Raw genomic sequence first — 20,515 nt, forward strand, 5'->3', positions numbered from 1 at the left:
TCTAGGCTGAACAACTGTAACTCTCATCCTGTCCTCATGGCACAGGTGTTCCATCTCTCAGACCGTTTTTGTGGCCTCCTCTGGACCTGCTCCAACAGGCCCATGTCTGTCTTGTGCTGAGGACTCCAGAGCTGGGCACGGTACTGTACAGGGGGATCTCACCAGAGTGGAGTAGAGGGGTAGTCACCCCCGTCGACCTGCTGGCCACACTGCTTTTCATGCAGCCTAGGATACGGTTGGCTTTCTGGGCTGCAAGCACACGTTGCCAGCTCATGTTGAGCTTTCTGTCTACCTGTACCCCCAAGTCCTCCTCCACAGGGCTCTTCTCAATCCCTTCATCCCCCAGCCTGTATTGATACCAGGGGCTGCCCCAGCTCTGGTGCAGGACCTTGCAGGATCTTTGTGTCCCTTGCCAAGTTCAGCTTCAGCCACACTTTAGTCTTTCTGGCACCATCCAGTGAGACACAACCATGAATCCCAAACGTCCAAGCAACCTGACTTAGGACATGAGTTCTCTATTTTGGTAAAATTATTTTGATTTGTTCGAGTCTATTATGTAAGTCAGTATTTGAGCATATGCTTAAAGATTGAATTTTTTTACTAGATTGGCCTTGTTAAATATGATCACAGTAATTATTCTTCATTAGTTTGCCTGACCTGTGTCCTCATATTCAAACAACAGTTGCAGGTGCTCTCAAAAGAAATTTTAGAAGTGATGTAATGAAAATATATTTGTTTTAGGCATATGTTCTTGCATGGAACTGACCAGTTATCACAGTCTGTGCTTTCTGAAAGGATCCATATTTACAGATTTGTTTAGAAGGCATTCATCACCATAGTTAAGTAGGCTTGTTGCATACTGTCAAAACAAAAGTTTGAGTTGTTGACGGCAACAAAACTTCTGTTAAAAGTTGAAACTTTTTTTCAAATGAGTTTGCTGGCTTTTTTTGTCAGTCAGGTTTCAGTCCTGAGGTATTTAAACCAAATTTCCTTTTAGGGTTACATCATCTGCAAATGGCTTAAATGGGTCTTCAGTGGACGATATTGAATTGGAGACCGTGTCTCTGTGCTCCTGCACTGGTTCATTGGGGACTGATCTGAAGGCACGCTAGGATTCATCAGTTAGAAGTTACTTTTGGAGGGGTGAAACTGTCTTTTAGAGGATTTGAATTTGATGTGTTCATGTGACTAAAATGACCATTATGTCATCTATAGGTTTGATCGACCTCGAGGAAGAGGATATGACAAATTTGAAGGCCCCAGACAGAGAGGGCCTCGTTTTGACTCCCAGCGCTCAGAAGGATACCGGTCGCGTTTTGACCGCCAGAATACAGATGGACAGTCTTCAAGTAGGTGGGGGACTATCCCACGAGGACCAGCAGCACAGTTTTATACTTCAACAAATGCATCACACGGACATGGTTCCCGACCTAGCGGCCCACGGTGGATGGGGCCCAGGCCTCATTTGGGACAGCAGCAGCAGTCACAGGCAGACTCACAGTCAGAAAACAAAGAACCTTTTACAGATGTAGCTGGCAACCAGCAGTCCGTAAGCAGAACACAGTCTACTCCAGATGCACAGAGTGCAGGTTCCGTTGAGCCAAGTGAGGACCTGACAAGCACTCAACAGGAGCCATCCAAACCCGAAGTTAAAGAAACTATTTCAGACCCGCCCAAAAAGTGGACGTGGAGTTCACACGATCCTAACCAGCAAGTAGAAGAGTCCAAAGCACCTACTTCACCTATTCAGAGCCAGAAATCCGCAACCCTTTCTAGTAACCCTGTAGCTTTGCAATCAGGTGTTGCAAGAACAGGCGGTGCGGTAACCCCCGTTACGGGAAATCAGGATTTGGATTCACCAGATGACCAGTTGATTGCTTCAGATAGCACGCAGGGTCTGCCTGGCCCAGAAGGCAGAGGGAAAGGGCCCTTTATACATGAAGACAGAGGCAAGGGACCAGTAAGCAGGGGAAGGGGCCAGGGCAGGCTGGATGATGGCCGTGGCAGAGGGCAGGGAGAGGGCCGTGGCTGGGGAATGGGCCGTGGCCGGGGGATGGGCAGGATGGACGGTGGCCGGGGAATGGGCAGGATGGACGGTGGTTGGGGAATGGGCAGGATGGACGATGGCCATGGCCGGGGGATGGGCAGGATGGATGATGGCCGTGGCAGAGGATACGTGTACAGAGGCAGAGGGCAGGCTAGGCAGGCATCCATCCGTGGCAGAGGGATGTTCAGGAGAGCAGGCAGCAGGGAGAGGATGCCAGATAGGCGGTCAGGCAGCAGGGAGAGGATGCCAGACGGGCGGTCTGGCAGCCGAGAGAGGGGACTGGGTGGACGGTCAGATAGCCATGAGAGGGTGTTCTGTAGCCGAGACAGAGAGCTAGCTGCACGGACAGGCAGCCGGGACAGGGGACGGGCAGGCAGCCGAGAGAGAGGCCTCGTCAGGCGGGCGGGCAGCCGGGAGAGAGAGCCCATGCGGCGGGCGGGCAGCCGGGAGAGAGAGCCCATGCGGCGGGCGGGTAGCCGGGAGAGGGTCCCTGTCAGGCGGGCAGGTAGCCGGGAGAGGGTCCCTGTCAGGCAGGCAGGTAGCCGGGAGAGGGGCCCGGTCAGGCAGGCAGGTAACCGGGAGAGGGGTCCCATCAGGAGCTGTGAGAGGGAAGCGGGAAGATCGGACACAAGCAATATAGATAAACCCATTCACCTAGGAGATGACCCTGACAAATTGCCTCCATACCATCGAGATGAGACGCTCAGAGGTTCTTGGGGTCATGAAGATGATAGAATGCAGGAGGAATTTCCTTTAGATAGTCAAGATGACCCTTCTTTGGAGCATGAACGATTGGATGACTGGGAAAGAGAACGATACTGGAGAGATCACAACTCTGATTATCAGGATGATTCTGTAGATACATATGACAGAGATGACAGGTTGCAATCCCACCACTCATTGCCTCCATTATCTCCCCTACCACCACTACCTCCTTTATCATCTGATCGTGACAGACGAGATTCTTGGTGGGATGACTGGAAAAGGCCAAGAGAGAGGGAACTAGAGAGGGATCTAGATAGGACTGGAAGATCCTCAGATATGTATGATCAAGATATAGACCGAGAGTGGGATAGAGACTGGGACATGAGACCTATGGATGACAGAGAAATGGGGAATCGTGACCTGGATATTCCCCCTCTACCACCATTACCACCTCTTCCACCTCTGGACAGATACCGTGAAGATAGGTGGAGGGAGGATCGGAACAGAGATCATTATGACAGAGACCTCCGAGACAGGGGGGAGCTGAGGATTCGAGAATATCCAGAAAGATACGACACATGGCGGGAGAAGCAAGACTACCTTCCTGAAAGGACTGACTGGGAGAGGGAACGGTTGTCAGATAGGTGGTACCCAGATGATGGAGACAGAATGCGGTCTTTGGATGATCATTCAGATTCATCCCTTCCTCCACCTTCACATTCCTCTGATATGCTGGGAGCAGATTCAAACCTGGACTCAGACCAGTCCTTGGGAGGAGTGATGGTCCTTAGCCAAAGACAGCATGAGATAATTCTGAAGGCTGCCCAGGAGCTCAAAATGCTTAGGTGAGTTGCCTGCTTCTGTCACTTTAGGTGGGAATCCCATTCTGTGAAGAATGGTGCTCCTTTCCTAATCCGTTCCTTGATTTACGCAGTAATGGCTTAATTTCTTTTCACCACAGCATGATAGTAGGAACTCAGGTGGAAGAAGTTATTTGGAGTACATCCATCACAGCTTTTGTGGATGGACTTTTTTCTTAAAAGGTGGTTGTTCCTTTCGCCAGGAGTTTCCCTGTTTGTTACTTTCCAGGAAGATGCCTGTCCACATCACCTGACCAGTCTTACTGTTATCCTCAAGTGAGCTCGTTGATAATTGCTTTTTAATAGTTACCTGTCAAGATTTACATTAGTGTGGTTCTTAATTCACACAATAGGACCTATTTAATTTTTTGGTACTGCTTACTTTTTAATTAAAGCATATGAGGGTTTTTTCTTTTTACTATGCTCCCTCATTTGAAACCCAGCATAGTCAGTGAATAATTTTGTCAAGTTCAGTTGATCTCAGTTCGGAGGATCAGCATAACAGCAGGGGTAACAATCAGGAAGATGTGAATGCAAAAGTCACCAAGACCACGTTTTAGAAAGCAGCTACTAGACTCCCTAAGGCTTTAATAGGTGTTTATTTCAAACTAAATAATGGAATATCCTCTTAAACATCAGAAACATCCTAGGACTCGGTAAATTTAGTAATATTAGAATGAATGGAGTACATATCATCTATCCAAATGCTATCTTTGTGATGTGGTACATGGGTTTAGGTGCATTAAGTGTATTTAAAAAAAAAAAAAAAAAAAAAACAACAAAAGAACACTGGAAGATTAGTTTCTTTTGACTATTTCCAGTGAATGGGATCTTTGAGGAGATTGTAGAGAAAAGAGGAAGAATCTTAGAGACAGGAGTTCACACGGTTCATCCTATTCATGAGTTAGTGAGAGAGCGCTAAGGCTTAGTGCCTAGTAAAGACAGGGGTTTAGTTTCACAAACAAGATCTGCTAAAATAATGGGCAATTAAAATGAATGTTTGGTTATCATTATTCCATTTACATCAAACCATGCTGAAAGATACAGAGATGTTTTGCACTTTCCTTTAAACTGTTGTTTTTAAGACTCATAAGATTGCTAAGCATCTGTCCCATATGGAAGGCCTTAGTTGCGTGCCAAAATGCCAAAAAAAAAAAATCGATTTAAAACCGGAGAACTTTTATTCTGAATAATTTAATCTTTCACTGCAATTGGATTAATTCAACAGGTGTTAGTAATGGTGAAATCTGTGTTATAAAGCAATATTTGCCAAAAGTTTGGAGCAACAGATAATCTTCAGCTTCCTGACTTCCCCACTGCCTCAGCTTGCCAGGCATGTGTTTTGCTGTTTTATGTGACTAGCTGCAAGCCAGTAGACTTTAAGCTAATGACCAGAGTTTGGGAATCACTACCGAAGTGACTACCTTATTAGGGCTGAAATATTTAAACATAGGAACTAAAATGTTTTATGTAAGAAAGTAAACACATATACCTCTTTCTAAGACAGTAAGAAGGGGAAATATAAACATGATACTGATAACTGATATTTTAGTTGAATATGAGGGTAATTTTAAAAAGAGCTGCACTGGTACTTCTCATGAGGTTCTGATAAGCAGATAACTCCAGTCTGAACAGCAGGAACAACTTTAAGGAGACTGCTTATGTTTTGGGGTATTTTGGAGCAAAGAGTTATTATACCGATAGTGTGGTGCCTAACTGCTTTCATCTCCAAAAGTAAAGCCTTCATCTGGCTTTGCTTTTATTGTGTATAAAAGAGCATACTCTGAGTTGCATGCTGTTCTGTATTTGTCATCTGGTGTATTTTTCCTAAGCCAGGTGTAAAGAAGACGTGAATGGTAGCAATTGTTCACTTTACTCTGTACTAATGCAGCAATTGAGATCCCTTTCTCTGAGCCAAGTTCCCCTTGTGCTGGATGCTGAACAGATTCATTACTAGTCAGGATGGTCTCCGTTGTGCCTAGTACAGAAGGATCCCATTCTTAGTTGGTCTTTGGGAACTGATTTAATGCATACAATTAATATGAACAAAGTTATTAGCAATAAAAAAAACTAGATAAAAAAATGTTAACAAAAACTGGAAGGAAAGGAAATCATACTGAATACAACTTTGTAATCCGGTGATTGTCGTATTCACTCCTGGTCTTGGTCTCTGCTTCGTATATTATGTATTGGTTGTATATTAAATAACATTTTGATATATAAAACAAGGAAACAAAAGTTTAAATCACCATTTGGTTTTAAATATTGGAATCTGTGTTGTATTTTGTTGGCCTCGATCCTGTTAGTGTGCAAACCAGAGCAAATCCCTGAGAGCATTTATGCACACATTTCCGATGGGCTTTTTGTTTACCTGTTACAACAGGTGTTGGCAGAAGCCAAAATTCCAGCTTTGCTCTTTGCTGTCAAATTGGAGTGGTTCTGGCCAAGCGCAGAAGCATAGCTGCATCTCTCGGGGAAACTTTTGATCAAAAAAGGATGCAGCTAATACACTAAATACCACCATGGTTAGGTGGATATGAAACGGGGATTTCTGAATCACAGTGTTGACCATGCAAAGCATGGTGTGTCCTTTTCTTCTTTCTTCTTGGCCCCTGATGCTAGTGTAATACGTAGTTTTCACCGTGAATGTTGATTTCTTTAATTTTTCATTTAAACTACAGACTGATAATGCTTTCTTGTGATTCGTATGCAGAGAGCAAAAAGAACAGCTACAGAAGCTGAAAGAATTTAAACCTGACATTTCCACGCAGGACTCTCCGAGATCACAGAACACGAGCACAAGGCCAGGTGCCTTTCAGGTAAATTCATCTTACTTCATAACATGATGTTAGTAATTACTACTAATGTGTATGTCCAATCAGTTCCATGCTGTGATGGTCAAACTTCTCTGTGGAATGCCTCCCCAGCAGCTCTTACGACCTCATCAGTCTTCTGTCGGGGCAAAGCAACTTCTTAGTTTCTTTAGATTTTCAAAAGCCTTTTCTACTCCTCCAGTCCACCGTGTCTTCTGAGCATGACCCACTGGGGACAGTAGCACATGCAAGAAGAGGTGAGCTCTTCCAAAACAGGGGCGTAAGGCTTATGAGAACACCCTCCTGTTCCTTGCCTAGGTTCTGACATCTTGCTCTGGTTTTCCTACTGTAAGAGCACTCTTCTCTTTGAAGTTAGAGAAATTTGAGGACAGGTCCATCCGGAAGTGAAATATTTCAACACAGAGTGGGCATTAGCTTTCTGTTTGCCATCTTTACTGGGAATTCTCATTACCCTCTGGAACATTATAAAAGTGCATGGAAGCTCACATTTGTGTTCTTCCGTGACTTCGTCTCCTGTTGTGATGCAAGTTATTCCTCTGCTGCAATCTCCTGGTTGGTTCTGGGGACTCTTCTCAGCGCTTTTTTTTTTTTTTTTTTTTTTTGATTATTCATACCCAGTCAGAAACCAGCTAAATTTCTGCAGTCCAGTTAACTGAGGTTTATAAACCCTTCCTAGAACAAACAATTTTCTTAAATGTTTGTTGGAGGAGACACCTGGATCGATGCACAGTCTTTATTCTTCATCCCATATTAACCCCAAAGTTACTGCTACTAATAAATTTAGCCGTAATGAACTCTGGGTCTGACATTTAGCCAGACCAAGCTTCGTTTGTCCTTCCCTCCAGAGACGTGTTATGCAGTGAGTGAGGCACTGCAAGTTGTTGGGGTTTTTTGCCTGGGTAACCAACCTCTACCTTGTTTATAGTGTCTATAGAGTAAAATAATGGAACAGATACACTACCAAGAACTGCAGGTATGTGAATCCCTTTAGGAAGTGACTCTACTCAGCTTTGATATTTTGTATCTCAGACTACTTCAGCCATCTGCCTAAAGGTGTTCAAATAACTCTTGTCTTTCTTGGGATTCCTGCCTTCAGGTTTCTGCTGTGACTTTGAACTGTTTTTACGAAGTTCAGCTTTGCATCTACAACCATTCTTCAAGTTTTGTTGCATGTTACTAACAAGGCTGCTTGTAACTTGGCATCTGCTGCGATGCTGAAAACTCTTGTGATGCAGCATGCGGGGTTCCACAGGGATGTTTGGTCCATGATGAGTTTTTTTGTTGTTCTGGTTTTCCACTAGGCAAGACCTCCCCATTTCTTACATTGATCTGATGTTGATCTCATTAAGGGATTTCCAGGTTTTCTGCTCTCTGGGAATTTTTCCAGTGACTTCCAGAAAGAAGCTGGCCTTATCAATCCTTTTGTGCCTCACCAAGCTGCCCTACTTTCAGACTTTTTCAGCCTCCTCACAGACAGCAGGAATCTTTGCAGACAGCAGGAGTCTTTGGGCATAAAACCGTAGACACTTTTGAACTGAGATAGGCCTACTGGAGCTTAAATTGGTAAGGTTATTTTGAAGGAGAAAATAAATGGTACTTAAGCCTTCACATAGTGAACAAATGCTGAATTAATTCAGGCCACCCGTTCTTGAAATACTGTCCTCCTACCTATAGCACCTTGATGGAGGTACTAGAAAATGCTTATGATTTGATTACTGATTGCCATTGTGCTTACTGACTTACAGAGGATGAGAGAAGGTTAGTTTACAGATCTACATTAAAAGTGCTTTCTGCATCTAGGTCTCTTCTCAGCTATCTTCAGAGGCACCAGTAGAAGCCCAAGCTATTAAACCTTCTCCTGCTGTTATTATAAAGCCTCCCGTGTTGTTCAGACAGCCCACCCCTGTGACAAGACCAAGTGCCCCACTGACAAGGCCTGCTACACCTATGACAAGGCCACATGCTCCAGTTTCTACTCCAACTACAACCCCAAGTCATGGTCAGTCTTTAAAACCATCACCTTCTACTGTGGAACAGGAACGCTGGGATGAGGATTCTTTCCACGGACTGTGGGACACAAATGAGGATAAAGGAGCAAATATGGAGTACGAGTTGTGTAAACAGGAGTCAATGATGCCTCCACCTGTCTCCTCGCCTGTGAAAGTACCTGCTGTTCACACCCCTGTTCCGTCAGCCGTACCAGTGTCCCTTCCTCCAGTTATTCCACCGGTTCCTAAAGCACCTGTAATTCAGCAGACTGTGGATTACGGCCACGGGCGAGGTGGGTATTACAGTGTATTTGTTCGATCTGTGACAGAGAGCTAGCTAGTCCTCCTAGCTTCTTTCTAAGGAGTGTGCCACACAAAGCAGGCTTTAGATGTTCTGCAGTTGACCTGTAGGCTGTGTACATTGCGATCCAATGCTAAGCCATGCAGTTTTAAGGAGTCTGTAACCTCCAGTCTTGAGTTTAATGTTTTCTTCAATGCTGTGATAATGAGCTACTTCATGTGAACTGACTGGTGTATAGCTACATCTGCTTCTAATAAACACCAACTGACGTGATGGCATCGATGTGCTATATTTAGATTGATATTGATACTTTCCCTTAATACCTTTGCAGCTGAGTATGGAAATAACTATGCTAGAAGGTACTTTGGATTGTTACAGTTCTTAGGTGTGACTTTGTAACTTAAAGCAGAATGTGACTGATGTTTGCATTATTTATATAGTGCTTAATGAGTGTGAGGTACCCTCTAGGCAGGGAGGGAGAAGAAGTCCTAGTTCTGAAGAGTGTGTGCCCTAGATAAGCATTTAACATATAAACAGTCAAGGGCTCTGATTTTTAGTGTTGAGCTTATCAAAGCTAAAACTCAACACTAGTTTTTTAATAGAATTAATTTCCTTCATTCTTCATTTTTTAACAGGAGTGAAATCATGTCATAAAGAAGTTCTTAAATTGTGCATTGCCATTTAAAGAGTGTTTTTTCTCTCTCTAGGGTGCCATAACATGAATTGAAGCCCTATCAATTTCATCAAGTAGATGTTTTAGTAAAAGCTGTTAGAAAAATCGTCACTGTTAGGAATCTAAAGTGAGCGTTTCAGTTAATATTCTTGACATTACAGTAGTTCTATCACTTATTGAAATTTCAGAGCATTTTAATGTTTATAATCTTGTGACCATGCGTGCTGCCTAAACTCATGTAAGAAGGCAGAAGTCCCATTCTTAAGGCAGTGATATACATACTTAAACACACAAACCCACTTCAGACTTTCAAAACCGTGTTGTTGTGTATTTATGTATAGCTCTTTTTGCATTATCCTTTAAAAGAATTTCTGGTAAATTATTCCAGTCACTTTTAATGCCATTGATTACTTTTCATGACAGAGGAAAGGCAATGAAAGAGGGGTATCTTAAGACCATAATTTTTTTATTATTATTTTTAACCAGATATAACCACCAGTAAAGTGGAACAGATTCCATATGGGGAGAGGGTGACCCTGCGACCAGAACCTCTACCAGAGAGACAAACATTTCAAAAAGGTAGGGAGCACTTGGCTAGCTCTCAGAAAGTTAGTTAGCTCTTAAGAAAAGTTGTAAGGCACTAAAAGCGTATTTTAAACTAAGTAACTCTTGTTTAAGCTAGAACTGCTTCATTGCTTTTCAGAGGCCCATAAAAATAACGGTTCGTATTGTCAAGATGAGTAATGCAAGCAACGTAGCTTTAAGTAGGATGGTATGTTATGGTTGTCTCTTACAGTCTGGAAAGAGATTCAGTGGCTGATTAAGTCCATTCTGTATACCTTTCTTGCACTCTTCTTTATTGCTTTTCCTTCAAAAATAATAAGAAATTCAGAGTAAGTTTTAGTAATTTGGGTTTCTCCTTTCAGAGCACCCTGGTCGTTACAACAGAGAAAGAGATCGTGAGCCTTATTTTGAGCGTCAAGGTAATTCCAACACAGATCATCGGGATTTCAAGAGAGACCGGGAATTGCACAGAGACCGTGGTCCTGTGGACTATGAACGAGAGAGATTTGAAAAAGAGCGGCATCCCCGAGATGATAGGTATGTGGTTTTGGAACACTGTATACAATTCAGGCAGTGCTAAGTATCAGGCTGTCCATTTTGCCTTTGAGATACGTGTTCGTTTCTCTCTGGAATGCATAGCAGAAATTCTAGAAATATGCAAGATACTCTTTTGGCAGGGTTCTTCCTCCTACACCTTCAAGGACTCAGTCTTACCGTGACAAGAAAGACCATCCCTCCTCCAGGCGGGGTGGTTTTGAAAGACCACCATATGAACGAAAGACAGATCGTCCAGCATATGATCATGGGCCTTCCATGTTTGGAGGTACAGTTTCTCAGTCTTGAAACCATGCTAGAATATTATGAAAAATATGGACTCACAGAGGTGAATATTAATCAGGAGAAAACTAATTTATTTACAGTATTTCTTTGTTCTGAATATATAATTCAGGAAAATTTATTTAGGGAGTGTCATGTAGTTTTGTTTGAGTGGTGATGTGATCAGGAGCACAACAGTTTTATAATCTGCTAAAAAATGTCTTTGATTGTAATATGTTCAAGATAAGAAATCTGAATTACTTTGAGGACAAATCTGTGAATTTATCCTAAAATAATGAAGGTCTGTTTAAATCAGCTCAGCTGGGTATGAACATCTTAATTTTTTTATTTTACTGAACTAAGAAAATTCTTCTGTCCAAACACTGGAATTTGAAGGTGATCGTAGAAATTACCCTGAGGAAAGGATTCCTATTTCTGCTCCTTCAATGCCCCGTCAGCCACCACCTGCTCCACGAGTGGAGAGGAAGCCAGAATCTAAAAATGTAGATGATATTTTGAAGCCACCAGGACGGGATAGCAGGCCAGAGAGGGTGAGTATGCATTCTGAAAGCAGTGATCGGTTTCTGTGAGGTCTTTATTCAGATAAAATGCTCACAAGGGGAATATGTTGGGAACAAGCCTATATGTGAGGAAGCTCTGGAAATTCTCTTGGTTCCTTTGCAAATGCCTACAGTGTTGTAGCACAGCTATTAGGAGTCTACAGGAGATGTAAACTTCCTGGGATTCCTATGATAAAATTCCTGTTAGTGGATAACGTTAATGTATTTTTTACTCTTCTGAGATCTTCATTTGGGTTTCTGATGTAGCGGAGGAAAGACTTGGCTTTACACAGAATCAGAAATTTGGCAACGCACCATATAAAATAAGAAAGAACAAGATTCAGGCTATAAAACATTTAGACAAGTTTCAGTCAGTTAATTTTACCTGAACCAGATCTGTAACGTCTTATACGGTATAAGCTGCTGAGATAATTAATGTAATTTATTCTGTAGAACTGCTATCACTCCTCACGCCCTGGCTTGTAAAATTGGCAGTAAGGTATGCTACTGGCTTTGCTTGGTGATCTGCGAGCCCAGAGCAAATAATTTTCTAGAAGAAATTTTTTGCAAAAGGAGTTCTGTTAAATGTAGTACAGTATCATGTCTTCTTACATGCTCTTTGTTTCAGATTGTAATCATAATGAGAGGGTTGCCTGGCAGTGGAAAGACACATGTAGCAAAACTCATCAGGGTATGTAAACAACCGCTCAGTCTGTAGTGCTGCTTGTCCTTTACGTGCTTCCTCTGCAAAAGAGCAGAGGAAAACAGCTTTCTGTTTGTCTGGAATTTCAGCCTGTTGTTCTTCAGTGTTCTGTGTCTTCATATGGCCTGTGAATCCCTTGCACTATTACCAAACATGAACGATGCTGCTTGCTTCTTGTTTTGAATATAGAGCAGGGGACTGCTGTTTGCCAAAAATGTTTTGAAGATCATCTGTAGCAGGATGGAATTTTTACAGCAAGAGTTCATGTTTTCTTTTTGCTTTCTTTCCAGGATAAGGAAGTAGAGTGTGGAGGACCTGCACCAAGAGTCCTCAGCCTTGACGACTATTTCATCACTGAAGTGGAAAAAGAAGAGAGAGACCCAGATACAGGGAAAAAAGTGAAAAAGAAGGTACTCTTAGTTCAGTTGCTTATCTTGACAAAGAAACATTCTGGAAAAGCACAGTGGCAATCAGGATTTCAGTCTGTGGCTTTGTAAGAGTGCAGGGATCTGTGGGCTGTTTTTCAAAACAAGTCAATGTAACTGAAGGGCAGTATGGGCAATTTCTTAAACGTTGACCTGGAAAATGTGTTTCTTATACCAGTGTACTTTGTGGACATGACATTCAGCAGTGGAACATTAGCAATTTAATAGGTGTCCTCTTTCTTAAATGCTTTTGTCCTTGATAAAGGTGATGGAGTACGAATATGAAGCTGATATGGAAGAGACCTATCGTACCAGCATGTTTAAAACTTTCAAAAAGACCTTGGATGATGGCTTCTTTCCCTTCATTATCCTTGATGCTATCAATGATAGAGTGCGACATTTTGAACAGTTTTGGAGTGCTGCAAAAACCAAGGGGTTTGAGGTAATGGAGCCTAAAAAGCATTTGAACTTCCTAGCACCCATATGCTGGTATTTCTAAACTTCTGAATGCAAAGTCCCTCCCTCATTCAGGAAAAATGCTGTGGTCTACAGTTACAAATTTGCCTTTCTTAGAATGTGCAACTGCAGAGTGTGTCGCCAGGTAGAAAAATAGCTCTAAATACTGATTTACAACATTTGTCTTTCTCTTTCTAGGTGTACTTAGCTGAAATGAGTGCAGATAACCAGACGTGTTCCAAGAGGAATATTCATGGACGCAAGCTAAAGGAAATCAGCAGGGTAACTGTATACATCTGGAGTCATAGGATTAATGATAGGTTTCCTTGTATTTTTAGCCCTGCTGTTGTTGGAAAACTGTAGACCTCTTTTAGACTACGTAATGCTCACAGTACTCTAAGAAGAGCTGGTAGTTATTTCATGGGATTTACTGAAATTAATTTTCTTAAATACAGATAAATCTTGTTCATTAATAGAAACCCAGTTTTCCATTGAATCTATTATATTTTTAGAGTTGCTTCATTTTTGTTTGTTTTTTGTTAGATGTCTGATCACTGGGAGGCAGCACCACGTCACATGATGCGCCTGGACATTCGTTCTCTATTGCAAGATGCTGCTATCGAAGAGGTGAGAATCTCTGTGCTCATTAAAATTACAAATTATGTACATGTGACTATACTGAAAATACAAAGCAAAGCGTGATCACAACAGGGCAGTTAAACTTGGCACTGTAGAAAGCCAGAATCACTGTGTCAGACAAGTCTATTCCATTATTCCTACCAATTACCCAAACATGAAAGTACATGTTACATTTATATTACCTTTCTGGAGACTAGACTTACACATCTTTGAGCAAGAGTTGAAGCCACTTTGCTCTTAGCAACTGTTGAGTACCAGTTAAAGAGGATCTTTGCTCTCTCAGATGAAACTCAGGACTTTTTCAGATTACTGGATTAGTTGGATCATAATTTGAAGAAGTAGTTTGATAAAATGAATAAACAAATTTGAACTACTCTCAGTCCCTGCTTTGAGACATACAGACCTGTAGCAGAGAATGAAGAAATAACTTGTAGCAGAAAATTACACTTGCTGTAGAGGATTGCCTCTTTTTTATTCCATCTGCAGTTTGCCATGACATGCATCTTTGGTGTGTTGGCTTTCTCTGTTGTTGCATTTTTCTTTGGCAGGTGTTTCAGGTGCTCTGGGAATAAAGTAGTATGTTAATCGTATGGTCATTGAAAATGTACCATAGTTGTATGTTGCTGTCAGAACAGCTCTTGCCGTGGTTGTAGAAAGCGGTGAACTGCTGAAGTAGGAAGAGAGTTTACTCTTTGCAGTTTGTGGTGAGATCAGCAGGTTATTTTTGAATCTCCAAGTTCCTCGTGTCAGAAAATAGTAATCTTCAAGAGGACAGCAAAAAGCTCAGCTCTCATGTAGACGCGGAGAAGGGCAGATTTGGGATTTACTCTGTTTGTATCAAGGTTTTACTAACGGTATGAAGAACTGTACGTACTTGGAGAGTTTTAGGTATTCTATGGTATACACATGAATCCCTATTAGAGATGTGGACCCCAGAAAGACTTCTGTTAGATGGGTAGGGTTAGATGTATGCCTTAACATAGCAAAGAAAATGGATGCTTTAACCTCTGTGGTTGTTATTCTTCACTGTGATACTTAAATATATACAAGATAAGAGCTCAATTAGAGATGTTTTATGCAGAGCACGCCATTCCAGTGATATGTAAATGGCAAGTTTAAGATCTTTTTCTGAGATTTCAAGTTTTGAGATGTGATTACATGGGAAGCAAGAGAAGGATCTTACTGTTACAGACACTGATAGCACAAAGAAAGCATGTGAAAGAAGAGATTAAACAATTGCTACTTTCCCACACAGTTTGTCACTAGCTAGAGCAGAGCATGCTTCTGAGGGAAGCTAAAATGGAGCCAGTACTCATATATATTGCATCATCATACTTTCCAAGATGAATCCTTTCTTTCCTCTTTTATTTGAACTTTTAATCTTCTGCTTACTCTGCTAAAACCCCAATATTTACAAGTCAAGCAGTGCCTTGTAAGTCTGTGTTTGTGCTTTGGAACAGGTGGAGATGGAGGATTTTGATGCAAATATTGAAGACCAGAAAGAAGAAGTCAAGAAGGATTCAGCAGAGGAGGAAGAAAGTGAACTGGTAGGAGACACATCAACCATCTCTAACAAAATGTTTGTTAATGTGTCTGAGGGAGAATCTCAGTCTTACAAACGCCAACCCACTGCCATTCTTAGCAGTGCGATCTTAATACACACATTTCTAGTTGTTTATTCCTTAAACACTTCTAGGAGAACTTTAATGTTAAATCATACTATTCCTAACTGATTTTTTTAAGAATCTGTGAGTATATGCCACAAACCATTATCAGTGGAGAGTGGCAACATGCCTCTTACAGCCATTTATAAGTTGCACTATACTATAGCACTGTCTTCCAGATTATCTAAGAATTACACTAAGTTGAGGATGGGAAGAATGGGCAAAGATTAATTTAGCTTATTTCCTCTCACGTGTCTAAAGACCTCTTCTTGACTGTCACAGTATATGACAACAGTTTTGAAGAAGAATGCTTTCTCTGCCAAGGCTCGCTGACTTTGTTTGTCAGTAGGTATCTCCAAGATGAGGGATTAGGTCTCTTGGGTAAATGAAGGTTAGAGAATTGCCCTGAGGGCTGGTGGTTTTAGGTATGTATTTAAAAGGCTACGAGAGGCTTCCTAATGTAACTTCTTGGTATGTGTTGGAGCTGCAGCTGCTCAGTGCTTGATGAGTTGAACGTGTCAAACCCTGGTTCCCACAACCAAGCAGTTAAACTCCAATAAACAGGAAGTAACCAAAAATGTCTGAGACGAGCAAGTCCTTTTTCTTGATGGAAATTCAGTATTCCTCAGGAGTGACAGTTTAGAAAGCAGTTGAAGGTACAGAATAAAAAAAATTAAGCTTAGGAAGAGTGGATTTTAATAAACATCTGGTTTTTTGCAACATGACTTATTTATTCTCTTTACTACATTATTCTTTGGCACAGAGTTTGAGACTGCATAAAGTGTGGTTAGAACATTTCAAAGGCGCATCCATGTTTACAAGAATATGGCTGCTAGTCTCGTTTCTTGGAAATTAGCTATACCTGGAAGAGAAGGTTGTCTTTAGTTTTTGAGACATCTGTGCACAAGAGAGTGTGTGTGTATATGTGTGTGTTTATGGGCTCTGGGGAGTGTCCTAATGTACAGCCAATAAAACAATAGGCCTTTTCTTTATGAGACAAAGGAGAAATCTTGGTGGTGAAAACTATGCAAATTATTCATAACTAAAAGTAATCTACTTATAAGAACGTTTTCTATTCAGATTCACAAGACATGAAAAATAGCAAAGAAATACCTGCCATATGTAATCTCTGCTGTTCAGTCACATGGCTAATCTCGGAGAGGGTTATGTCAGACAGAAAGGTGGAACAGTACACTGTACTTGGTATCTGCCTTCTTGAGAGCAGTTGGTAAGGGTTCTTCAATTCGTTTTGCTGCATTTAATCCTGTGGAAAAAAGAGAGGTCTGCAGTTCCTGCTATCTGGCAGATGTCCTTGAAATATCCAGCTGTCTCGTACCAAAGCATGAAGTCTGAATCTTTTCTTATCCTATTTGAGGACCGGGATATTGTACAGATTCAGCACACAATAGGCCATTTCACACCATCAAAGTCACTCTTTTGTTGCTATTATCAACTCCCATAGGGTTGTTTGTAGCATTCAGACAATTCTTGCTTTTCTGTGCTTGATGGTATGAATTATTGATGCTTTTAACTTAGTGTTCTCACCAGTGTATCACATCACTTTGTTCAATACAAGCTTCTAGCTGTGGTGTAAACTTACTGAGCAAACTTTAATGTGCAACTTTGTTTAAAAGTATGAATATGCATATATATATATATGAAGTTTATTTGTTACAAGGAAATACTGCAGCACAAACTGTAGTAGTTTGTATTAATTACAGACTTGATTAAAAACAATAGAATACAGAGATCTGATAAGTCACTGATATATGCTTGATAGAAAAGAGGTCTTTCAGGGATTTTGGAACAGCAGTGCTGAATGTAATCAAAAGCAGTGTAGCTCTCTGGAGTAGTACACTGATTGAGTAACCTTTAGCATTAACAAATACACGTTTTACACACTGAGGCAACCTATAAATAGAGCAGGAAAGAAGTTAGTGTAATAAAACTGGTCTGTGGATTGTTGTTTTCTTGTTGAAATCTTCTAGAGTAGTTCTTTTCCCTCTCTATTAAAAATCATTCTTAAAATAATGATATTCTCACAGGGGTTCCATTTCACTACATTGAACTTTTTATGTGATTCCAGAGAAACATAAGTAGTTTTACACTGAATCTGAACAGCTGATATGAGTTTTAAGGGGTGCTTAGTAAGGATTCACTTGTCCAAGAGTATAAAATGAAAAGATAACAAGAAGATATCTAAAATAAATAAGTTTTTACTGAATTTAGTATCACTATGCTCGTTTACAAGGAATAAACTGGCTAAAGATCATTACATGTAAAATGCATGATGACATTATTTGTAGGGAAAAAAGTGTTTTAAAAAAATCATTGAACTAAGAGGGTTATATTAAAATGAAAAATAATACTGAAATCTTAGTAATTCACAGATACTCGCATTTAAACTAAGGAAAGAATTTTGTTTAGTTGTGGACTAACCACTCATACATGAATTTAGTATGTCCCTTCGAAAGGATTAAGTAAAGTTTGTATGTGGTAAATCTCTGATGTAATGTTAAAAGTTCATGACTGTGGTAACTTTTTCATTTGTATTTGTAAAGCTTTGAATATTCTTTATGCCTGATAAGTTGCGTTACAATAACTTTGCCACCTGGGAAAATGTAATATAGTAACTGTGCACACAGTGCCATTGCTGTCTTTAGACTCTTTCCGGAGTTCTGTGTTTGCAGAGGGCAGCACTCTTGTAACGATTTGCAAGGGCTGCTAAAATCACTGAATGGGAAATGGATGCAGAAGTTCTGAAATACTGAGTAATTTGTTTCCTTCATCCGATAACAAGAATTGTGACTTACAAAAAGAAATACCTTAAGCTCCCATTATAATGCTGTTTCCAGTTCAAAAGTGATATGCATGTGTGTCTCTCTCTAATCCTCCGAGCTTCTCTCTGTGTATGATTTAGGGTTACATTCCGAAAAGCAAATGGGAGATGGACACTTCTGAGGCAAAGCTAGGTGGGTATTTATTTTTTCCTGTTTCTTATAGTTGGTATCTGATGATGTTTGCAAAACCTGAATTTTTTATTTTTACTGTGCCTCCTTACCAAAACCAAATAAATGTGTTGATTTCACATGTGTCTGAAACTGCAAAAACATTTGTGTGGAAAAGGAATGTGTCTTCTGCCAAAGGCAAGGGAGTTATGACTTTCTAACCATCACTGTTTTATATATTCATTAATTGTTCTTCCATCTGTTCAAGGAAAGTACTTTGTCTTAAAATTTAAAAAAAGCAGTATTTCTGTTCTTTATTCATCTCTTCCGTATTATAAAAAGCAGAGTCAACTTACATTGCACTTGCATTCTTGTTCATACTGCATACCTTTTCTTCAAGCCTTAATGTCATCAGTAACTTACTTTCTTGGAGACATGCCTAGTAGCTAACTGTATTGAAGATGTTTCTCGCTCTCCAAAATAGACACGTGTGAGGACAAAGTAGTGCCGTGTTTTGAAGCTGGTTCTGAACGTTTAGGCCTCCGTGTATCCTATCAACAACTTGGGTATTGAAAAGTTAAAGTGCGTTATGCTTTTCAGTTCCAGAATACTAGAATAATCCTTCTTAGTAGGATGCAAAATGGACTTTCCAGGAGCACAAGGGCACTATTTTTGCTGCACTCTTTGTTCTGATTAGTGTTGGTGGTCGCGTTAGATGTAAGTGCTAATATTAGGATTCTGTGGAAGTCAAAAGCAACTTTCAGGCTGAAATGCATGCACTATGGCTGTGATGGAAGGTCTACACATGGAAAGGGGGTTTTAGTCATTATGATCAGTTTGGGAGTTTGTTTGGTTTGGTTTTTTTTTTCCCAACTGAATAGTAATGGTTCTAAGTGAAGATTTTATCAGTGCAATCTGCATAAAACTGCTATTTTCTGTCACATCTATGAGAAGTAACAAATATCTGAATGGGACACAGCATGTCTTAACATTTTTGAGGTTTGCTTCCGCATGTGTGGTACAGCCCTGTGTATCATTACTTTCCAATAACCAAAACCACAATTGCACCATAGAAACAGTATTAGAAGTTCTGCCTTACGTAAAGCAGCCTTTCATCCTTTGCTGTTAACTGCTTAGTTGCACCATCTCTTCTGCTGCTGTGCTCTCTTTTAAGTCATTTAAATATTAGTGGAATATATTGACACTGTGGCACCTGCAGTACCACTGGAGGAGCCTTGTACTCAATCATTCTGGCATGTCAAACAGCTAGGCAGTTAGAATTAATTCAGGATTGCTCTGCATTTTTGTTAAGAGTTGATTGTTTTAATATCTTAAGATTATTTCTTAAGTTTGTAATGATTTTTATCCCAATTATGTATGAAATCATGGTACTGGAAAACTGTATTGTTGAAGAATGCTCTGATACATTGTGTTGTATTCCAAATAACATAGACTACTTTAAATACTGAGTAGTAGGAACAGATGCATTGCACTGGATGCAGCGAACTTTAAGTCATCCCGTGTGTTTTACAGATATCACAGGAGTCCAAAGTGTGTTCTAAAAATACTGAAGTTTTGTGTGTAGTTTCTGGCAGCGTGGAGACTGTGACTGCAGTAGAAATTTACAGATAGCTTTCAAAATTGACCTCTCTCATGATCAAATACTGCTAAAAAATAGAAATGTAGAACTGTGTTGTGTTTCTTTGCATATGAAAACCCTGTAATATAAAACGCAGGATTTTTATATGGTCTCCACTTAAGTGTAAAAAGGAGGAGCAGGTAGCAGGGTCAGTTTTATGTTAATGTAAGTTACTTGCAAGGCTGTCGCAATAATCCTTTAACAATCAAAAACTCCATTAACAAACTGGATGTTAGCATGCTGCAAGACACAGATACAGGTGCCAAGAAGGTCTTTCTATTAAATCTATATTCACTGTTTTGCTTTCATAACTACCTTCTAGATTAATTTTTATAAATATATAGAACCATAGATTAAAAGTAAATTCTGAAAGAACATACATTTTTTTAAAAAGCCAGGCTATCATATAGAAAGAATGATGTTTCTTTGAGAAATTGCTCTGCAAAGGCAGGCAACTTTTAGCTCAAGGTATGCATTATAAGCGCTTGCAGTCTGTGAGTAAGAATTATTATATTTATTTCACAATAAGACTTTGTTGTAGATTACCAATTAAAATTACCTCCTGAAAGGCATGTAAACTGTGGTATGCATTTGTTATTTCCTGGGAGCTGGCCTTCCCGTTAGGTTTTTTGCCTTGGTCCCAGAAGGCACACATTTGCAGAAGTGATTTAAGTGCAGAATCCAAAAACAACA

General features: G+C 40.5%; 1 protein-coding gene across 7 annotated transcripts in view; it reads left to right on the top strand.

Annotated features, from left to right (window-relative positions):
* Positions 1 to 20,515, top strand: part of YLPM1 (YLP motif containing 1) — a 38,796-nt gene that overhangs the window by 12,423 nt on the left and 5,858 nt on the right. For 4 of the 7 annotated variants that reach the window (XM_040600303.1, XM_040600304.1, XM_040600307.1 and 1 more), the window contains exons 5-18: positions 1,216 to 3,597; positions 6,326 to 6,431; positions 8,247 to 8,727; positions 9,895 to 9,987; positions 10,335 to 10,509; positions 10,650 to 10,795; positions 11,152 to 11,339; positions 11,977 to 12,039; positions 12,342 to 12,461; positions 12,742 to 12,918; positions 13,131 to 13,214; positions 13,476 to 13,559; positions 15,032 to 15,118; positions 18,156 to 18,207. In XM_040600303.1, coding sequence (XP_040456237.1) covers positions 1,216 to 3,597; positions 6,326 to 6,431; positions 8,247 to 8,727; positions 9,895 to 9,987; positions 10,335 to 10,509; positions 10,650 to 10,795; positions 11,152 to 11,339; positions 11,977 to 12,039; positions 12,342 to 12,461; positions 12,742 to 12,918; positions 13,131 to 13,214; positions 13,476 to 13,559; positions 15,032 to 15,118; positions 18,156 to 18,207 — 4,238 coding nt within the window. The remainder of the gene's footprint in view (positions 1 to 1,215; positions 3,598 to 6,325; positions 6,432 to 8,246; positions 8,728 to 9,894; positions 9,988 to 10,334; positions 10,510 to 10,649; positions 10,796 to 11,151; positions 11,340 to 11,976; positions 12,040 to 12,341; positions 12,462 to 12,741; positions 12,919 to 13,130; positions 13,215 to 13,475; positions 13,560 to 15,031; positions 15,119 to 18,155; positions 18,208 to 20,515) is intronic. The other 3 variants (XM_040600305.1, XM_040600308.1, XR_005828822.1) reach the window with 3 other exon arrangements.

The sequence above is a fragment of the Falco naumanni genome, chromosome 7 (genome assembly GCF_017639655.2).
Source record: "Falco naumanni isolate bFalNau1 chromosome 7, bFalNau1.pat, whole genome shotgun sequence".
Classification (NCBI taxonomy): domain Eukaryota; kingdom Metazoa; phylum Chordata; class Aves; order Falconiformes; family Falconidae; genus Falco; species Falco naumanni.